The 8,317-nt window shown below is 46.3% G+C and overlaps 1 protein-coding gene across 3 annotated transcripts in view; it reads right to left on the bottom strand.

The window, feature by feature from the left end:
- Nucleotides 1-256: 256 nt before the first annotated feature.
- The window catches only part of LOC123758639 (uncharacterized), a 63,988-nt gene continuing 55,927 nt past the window's right edge, over nucleotides 257-8,317 (bottom strand). For all 3 annotated transcript variants that reach the window (XM_069334375.1, XM_069334376.1, XM_045743160.2), the window contains exons 4-8: nucleotides 3,619-3,830; nucleotides 2,879-3,014; nucleotides 2,397-2,530; nucleotides 1,280-1,511; nucleotides 257-1,162 (exon numbers count right to left, since the gene is read on the bottom strand). In XM_069334375.1, coding sequence (XP_069190476.1) covers nucleotides 1,092-1,162; nucleotides 1,280-1,511; nucleotides 2,397-2,530; nucleotides 2,879-3,014; nucleotides 3,619-3,830 — 785 coding nt within the window. In that variant the 3' untranslated portion in view covers nucleotides 257-1,091. The remainder of the gene's footprint in view (nucleotides 1,163-1,279; nucleotides 1,512-2,396; nucleotides 2,531-2,878; nucleotides 3,015-3,618; nucleotides 3,831-8,317) is intronic.

The raw sequence follows: 8,317 nt of genomic DNA, 5'->3' as shown, positions 1-8,317 counted from the left end.
TATATTTGAAGAATTAATTATTGGCAACTCGTATATGTTTACAAATTCACAAATGGGCTTACACTATCTACCTTATTATGGCAGAGCATGGCACTGTTTTACATATATATATATATATATATATATATATATATATATATATATATATATATATATATATATATATATATATATAAAATATATATATATATATATATATATATATATATATATATATATATATAAAATATATATATATATATATAAAATATTATATATATATATATTTTATATATATAAAGTTTATATAACCGGGTTTTATGGTATAGGTCATGGAGAGTGGAGGTTATTGGGTACATTCACTATAATTTCAAATTTGTTTGATATCTTCTTAATTGTGGCATCCCTTGAGTGCATGTTCTGAATTAAGGTAATTTTGATGATCAATGGAAACATTTGTATAAAATATAATTATAATAATTATAATCCAATAATTAGGGGCAGGTGCATATATCATTGTATGTTACATATATAATTCAGACAGGTGGATATTTTTGCTTCAAGTTCATACATTTTACACATTTGTTGTATCATTTTTTTTTAGTTATAGGTCCAAATGAGAGAGATATATTGACCGAAAAGTGTATACCCAATTTCTTTGCGTATGGCCCCGTGTTATTCTAAGGTATTCTTTGTGGCTGGTTAGTAAGGTCTTGTGAGGGCCTTACACACTCACAACCACACTTAGGCTCACAAGGGGCTCACAAAGAGAACCACTTTGTGGTACGAAACTTGACTTCACTCTCACCACCAAGATAAAAGTCATCCTGTGGGCGTCATTATATATACAACACTTGCTGCAGACCGACTCACAGAGGTGGCACGAGGCGCCCTCAGGTGAGTCACAGGTGGCAGGAGGCGCTCTCAGGTGAGTCACAGAGGTGGCAGCAGACGCCCTCAGGTGAGTCACAGGTGGCAGGAGGCGCTCTCAGGTGACTCACAGAGGTGGCAGCAGACGCCCTCAGGTGAGTCACAGAGGTGGGAGGAGGCGCTCTCAGGTGAGTCATAGAGATGGCAGAAGACGCCCTCAGGAGAGGTGGCAGAAGGCGCCCTCAGGTGACAGCGTGACTAAACTGGAGTAGCATCAACAAAGGCACCGCGGGCCCCACACACCACCCTTCACCTGCAACAGTTCGTGGAGGTGAAGCTACACCCGCAGGAACAACCCACCACCACCAACCACACACAAGCAAAACTTTACTTTTGTAGTCTTTGTATACGTTGTAACGCAGTGACTGACCTGCCGTGGAGGCGCCCTCAGGCGGAGGACTACCCACGTAGCTGGAGTCCGTGACGGTGACCTCGGAGGACTTCCTGTACACAGTGAGGATGGAAGCTGTGCACCGGAGGACCAGGACGCCGCCCTGCTGGAAGTGCTCACGCCGTAGCCACATGTGGAGACCAGACCAGGAGGCCTCGCGCCCCTGGCCGTCAGGGACCCCAGGGTACACCACCACCGTCTCTCTCGACGCCTGCAGGGATGAACGACTCTCACATATAAGTTGTTGGATGTTTTACAGTCAGCTACTCGGAACACAAAGTTGCGAGTAGCACGGGCTATGGCGACCCCGTAGTGGACTTACCTGGCACAGGAGCGGGGCTATAACCAGCACATATAAGTACCATTGTGGTGTAAATATTCACCAAGCGAGGTACCGTTGTATATATATATATATTATTGGTGAGTGTTGCTGCGAGAGGCGGCTAGTTTATTGTGCACCCTATACTCATCCTGTGAGCGGTAGCGCTAAAAGAATTACAGAGCGTTTACCTTTGTCCTGAGTTTACCTCTGTATTGTATACATAATACAATGTATACAACGCATAATACAACATACTGTGCGACCTTTGAAATCTTCGCTAAGTTAAAAAAGAAATTCGTAAGACGAAACGGTCTTTCCCCCCCTGGTCTGGGTCTGACGTATTCTTGGTGATCACTTAACAAGGACTTGAGTGGCCTTAACAACCCTCCTAAGGTTGTTAGACCTTAAGCCCAACACGGCACTATGATACCTGTAATACCCCGGGAAGAATACACATTAAGAGATGTATATGCAGCTTCTCGGGTCATACACACTACAGGTTTAGTATACATTATGTCCAGAACAAAACATTCCCTAGTTGGTCAGTATGCAGGTGACGTACACGTGTACACCTGCTGCACATGTGACTGAGTCTGCACATGTGTTCCAGCCCCACGCAGTACTTCATCCCTAAGCCCAAAAATAAGTTGATGTCACATTAATTCATCGTATTATACTACAACATAACGCCCACCAAGTGGGCAACACTTGACAACTAACGTGACATAGCTGCGTTAAGTAAAGTCTGCACCCAAAGGTGCTACATTGACTCACCTGGTGACCGTTGATGTGCCAGGTGAGAGAGGTTGGAGGGTAGGAAAAGGGACAGGTGCAGTTAAGGAGGAGGAGACGTCCAGCAGTGTAGGATCCCCGCAGCCCTGTGATGCTGGGACCCCGGACCGGCTTAGCTGTTGCAGGGGAAACAAAAAACGAGAATTACTCCAGCAGTAACTAAAGAACTTCTTGACATAACATCTAAGTAAGAATAATTCAAGCAGTAACTAAACTATTTACCATTCTCCTCCCAGTACACACACAACCGTCTCAGAAAAAAAACTGAGGCACGAATACACAATTACGAACAGAATAAACATATATATCCCGCAAGTGCAGCGTGAGAGGCAGCTCACAGACTGAGAGCACAGTTGTCACTAATGGCCAGACTGACTGGGAAGACTGGACCTGACAGGAGAGGACGTGACAGGAAGACTGGGAGCTGGTAGCGTGACATGCATGAAGGGTGTTTGAAGGAGTACCTATGACGGTGATGTTCGCGTCCATGGTGTCCTGCTCGAAGCTTGGAGAGTCGCTCAGCACCTCACACCTCAGCGTCCCCGAGGCTCTGTGGTCGACGTGTGACAGTGTCACCTGGTACAGACTCGACACCCTGTCCTGGGGACACAGGTCACACGTTACACGCGCTGGATACACATTGCTACACACAACAGCTCACATAAACACACTGCCTTGCTGTACTGCGTACAAAAATAACGCTAATTAGCTCTCTCTCAGGTGTTGAATAATGACTCAATGTCAACCAAACGCACTCATCAGATACGTTAAAAGGTGAACATACTTCTAAACGTGTTGACCCATTACCAAGTCGACGTTATAAGGGTTCAAGTCGGGATGAAACATTATCTTTTATGAAGTCTGTGAGTGTGTTCCAAGTTGAAGTGTCTCAGCCCTGATGTTGACACACTTGTGTAGACACACTTCACTCAGGAGTACGTGAGGCGGACTACAGGTAGACGTCCTAAAGCTTGTTACTCATCTTAAGACTTAAGACATGCTAAAACTAGTTTCCAACATCTTGCAACTCTAGCCAGTAGTGTTAAGATCTGAGACATGAGTCAAACATCATCAAATTCAAGGCAGGTGTGTTAAGACTTGTATACATTCCAACCTCGGACCAAACGTCTTACAAAAAAAAAATAATCAAAATTCTTAAAACTAGAGGAGACATGAGAGAGACATAAGAGATACTGAGACTCACATCAACAGTGATGCCAGGCAGGGGAAAGACCACAGAAGGCGGACTCCTCTTGGGGTTGAACTTGTAGAAGATGTGACTATCCTTCCACCAGGTGAGTGTGTAGAGTTGAGCACCGTCTAGCCTGAAGGAGCAGGAGAGTTGGATGCTCTCACCCGTCACCACCATCCGTGGCACCTTCATCCCCGTGATCTGCAGGCAGCATCCCGCCCCACCTGCAGGGAGATCAACTTCCTCCACATCTTCCTGCAACACTGCACAAGTCCCCGCACCCTCCACAACCTAATTAGTTGCATCACCTGTAAAAATATTGCCACGTGGACTTGTACCCACGTGGTCTTGAAGCATGTTTGGTGCAACAGCCTGGTTGACCAGTCCGCCAACGAGGAGGCCTGGTCGAGGACCGGGCCGCGGGGACGCTAAGCCCCGAAACCATCTCAAGATAAGGTTTCCAACCTCTGGAGAGTTATTAAAGTCGCCACAAAGGTTTACTGAGCAGGTTGCAAGTTTACTGTAGTGGTGAACACAGTTGAGGACTATACCGTAAACTGTGAGTGTATATACACACGGAGGAGGCAGCTATACACCTGCCACAGTACACACCGCCTCTCAATTATGGGTGGGTGTGGGCGTGGTTAGCGGGAGTGGTTGGGCACGCCCGCCACAAAGGGCAGACTGCTCTATTACCTTCATCAGACTCGCCACCTTCCTCCCTCTGTTTGAACTGGTAATTGTCCTCCTGTTGCCTCTGTGTTCACCCAGTTGTGTTCTGTGTTCACCCAGCTGTGTTATGTGTTCACCCAGTTGTGTTCTGTGTTCACCCAGCTGTGTTATGTGTTCACCCAGTTGTGTTCTGTGTTCACCCAGCTGTGTTATGTGTTCACCCAGTTGTGTTCTGTGTTCACCCAGCTGTGTTATGTGTGTTCACACAGTTGTGTTCTGTGTGTTCACACAGTTGTGTTCTGTGTGTTCACACAGTTGTGTTCTGTGTTCACCCAGCTGTGTTATGTGTGTTCACACAGTTGTGTTATGTGTTCACCCAGTTGTGTTCTGTGTTCACCCAGCTGTGTTATGTGTTCACCCAGTTGTGTTATGTGTTCACCCAGCTGTGTTATGTGTGTTCACACAGTTGTGTTCTGTGTGTTCACACAGTTGTGTTCTGTGTGTTCACACAGTTGTGTTCTGTGTGTTCACACAGTTGTGTTCTGTGTGTTCACACAGTTGTGTTCTGTGTGTTCACACAGTTGTGTTCTGTGTTCACCCAGTTGTGTTCTGTGTTCACCCAGTTGTGTTCTGTGTTCACCCAGTTGTGTTCTGTGTTCACCCAGTTGTGTTCTGTGTTCACCCAGTTGTGTTCTGTGTTCACCCAGTTGTGTTCTGTGTTCACCCAGTTGTGTTCTGTGTTCACCCAGCTGTGTTCTGTGTGTTCACCCAGTTGTGCTGTGTGTTCACCCAGTTGTGTTCTGTGTTCACCCAGTTGTGTTCTGTGTGTTCACCCAGTTGTGCTGTGTGTTCACCCAGTTGTGTTCTGTGTTCACCCAGTTGTGTTCTGTGTTCACCCAGTTGTGCTGTGTGTTCACCCAGTTGTGCTGTGTGTTCACCCAGTTGTGTTCTGTGTGTTCACCCAGTTGTGCTGTGTGTTCACCCAGTTGTGTTCTGTGTTCACCCAGTTGTGTTCTGTGTTCACCCAGTTGTGTTCTGTGTGTTCACCCAGTTGTGCTGTGTGTTCACCCAGTTGTGTTCTGTGTTCACCTATTAGCTCTTGAACCCCGTTTTTCTAGCCGTCAGGTGTCTAATATACTGACTCCGGACATATTTTGTCTGCCATATGTGCTATATATTTCTCTAACACACACATACACATCGCCAGGATACAGCCCACAACAGCTATCTATTTACTTCTAGGTGAACAGACGCATCACGTGAAAGAAAACCCTGCCCATTTGTTTGTGTGCTCACTTAATTGTTCTCACCTAATTGGGCTCGCAGGAGTCTAGCTTCGCTCTTTGGTCCCGCCTCTCAACCGTCAATCAACAGGTGTACAGGTTCCTGAGCCTACTGGGCTCTATCATATCTACACTTGAAGCTGTGTATGGAGTCAGCCTCCACCACATCACTGCCTAATACATTCCATTTACTAACTACTCTGACAGGGGCCTGACAACTGAGTGGACAGGGCTCAGGATTCGCAGTCCTGAGGTTCCGGGTTCGATCCCCGGTGGAGGCGGAAACAAATGGGCAGAGTTTCTTTCACCCTGATGCGCTTGTTCACCTAGCAGTAAATAGGTACCTGGGAGTTAGACAGCTGCTACGGGCTGCTTCCTGGGGAGTGTGTAACAAAAAGGAGGCCTGGTCGAGGGCCGGGCCGCGGGGACGCTAAGCCCCGAAATCATCTCAAGATATCCTCAAGATAACACAGACAAAGTTGTTTTCTAATGTCTCTATGGTTCATCTGGGTACTCGGTGTCCCCCTGTGTCCCCGTGTGCGCGTACCACCCGTGTTAAATAGTCTGCCTTTATCTACCCTGTCAATTTTCCTGAGAATCTTGTATGTGGTGATCATTTCTTCTCGAACTCTTCTGTCTTCCAGCGACCTGAGGTACAATTCGCACAACCTTTCCTCGTAGTTCATGCCTCTTGGCTCTTCTACTAGTCTAATAGTAGAAGAGCCAAGAAAATATGGAGAAGGTGGAGACACCTTCTCCAGCTTCGTCTTGTGTTTGGCAAGGTACGGGCTCCAGGCTGGGGCTGCATACTCCAGGACTGGTCTTACATATGTGGTATACAAGGTACTAAAGGACTCCTTACACAAGTTTCTAAAGGCAGTTCTGATGTTAGCCAGCCTCGTATACGCCGCTGATGACATTCTTTTGATGTGGGCTTCAGGAGACAGGTTTGGTGTGATATCAACTCCTAGATCTTTCTGTCGGTTTCGTGGAGGACTTCGTCTCCCATTTGGTATCCTGTGTCTGGCCTCCTGTTCTCTCCACCTAACTCCATTACCTTACATTTACTTGAATTGAACTCTAGTAGCCATTTGTTGGACCATTCCTTCAGTTTGTCCAGGTCATTTTGTAGCCTCTTGCTATTTTCGTAGGAATGATCCTCCTCATAATTATTTCATCATCACCAACCACTGGGAACGAGTCTATATCCTTTGTGAGATCGTTTACATATATCAGAAACAGAATAGGTTCAAGGACTGACCCCTGCGGGACTTCAGTGGTGATGTCTCGCCCCTCTGAGACCTCACATATCACAGTGACTCGCTGTCTTCTGTTGCTTAGGTACTCCTTTATCCAATGGAGTACCTTCCCTTTCACTCCAGCCTGCATCTCCAGCTTTTTCACTAGCCTCTTGTGTGGTACTGTATCAAAGGCTTTTTGGCAATCCAAAAATATGCACTCTGCCCACCCTTCTCTTTCTTGCTTGATTTTTGTTGCCTGGTCATTGAATTCAGTTAGTCCTGTGAGGCAAGATTTACCATCCCTGAACCCATGCTGATGCTGTGTTACAAAGTTCTTTCACTCCAGATGTTCTACTACTTTTTTTCGCATAATCTTCTCCATCAGCTTGCATGGTATGCAGGTTAGGGACACTGGCCTGTAGTTCAGTGCCTCCTGTCTCTCACCCTTTTTGTATATCGGGACTACATTAGCCGTCTTCCAAATTTTTGGCAGTTCACCTGTGACCATTGATGTTATGCACCATTGAAAGTGGAAGGCACAGTGCTTCTGTTCCTTCTTTTAGTAGCCATGATGAGATTCCGTCCTGGACTTTGTCGTATCCAACTCAAACAAATACTTCCTTATCTCTCCACTGGTTATCTTAAACTCCTCTAGTGGTGCTTAGTTAGATAGTCCCTCTCTTATCTCTGAAACGTCTTGCTCTAATGTGAAGACCTCCTGGAATTTCTGTTTGAGTTTCTCGCACACTTCCTTGTCATTTGCAGTGTATTCACCTAGTTGTATTCATCTAGTTGTGCTTGTGGGGGTTGAGCTCTGATTTTTCGGCCCGCCTCTCAACTGTCAATCAACTGTTACTAACTTTTTTCCACACCACACACACACACACACAGACACACACACATCCCAGGAAGAAGCCCGTGACAGCTGACTAACTCCCAGGTACCTATTTACTGCTAGGTAACAGGGGCATTAAGGTAAAAGAAACTCTGCCCATTGTTTCTCGCCGGCGCCGGGAATCGAACCCGGGACCACAGGATCACGCGTCCAGCATGCTGTCCAGTCAGCCACTGGCCCCTGTAATTAACACATTGCACACACCCACACACAGTGTAAAAAAGCAGTAGTAGTAGAAACAGTTGATTGACAGTTGAGTGGCGGGCTAAAAGAGCAGAGCTCAACCCCCGCAAGCAAAACTAGGTGAATACACACACACACACACACACACACACACACACACACACACACACACACACACACACACACACACACACACACACACACACACACACACACACACTGCATATGACAAGGAAGTGTGCGAGGAACTCAAACATAAATTCCAGGAGGTCTTCACATTAGAGCAAGAAGTTTCAGAGATAAGAGAGGAACAATCTAACTAGGCACCACTAGAGGAGTTTGAGATTACAAGTAGAGAGGTGTGTTTGTGTGTGCTTGCGTGCGTGCATGTGTGATCGTGTGTGTGTGTGTGTGTGTGTGTGTGTGTGATCGTGCAT

This window comes from Procambarus clarkii, chromosome 31, assembly GCF_040958095.1.
Source record: "Procambarus clarkii isolate CNS0578487 chromosome 31, FALCON_Pclarkii_2.0, whole genome shotgun sequence".
In the NCBI taxonomy this organism is placed as follows: Eukaryota; Metazoa; Arthropoda; class Malacostraca; order Decapoda; family Cambaridae; genus Procambarus; species Procambarus clarkii.
Note: the sequence above shows the minus strand (reverse complement) of the source record. Positions and strands in the feature narration are given on the sequence as shown.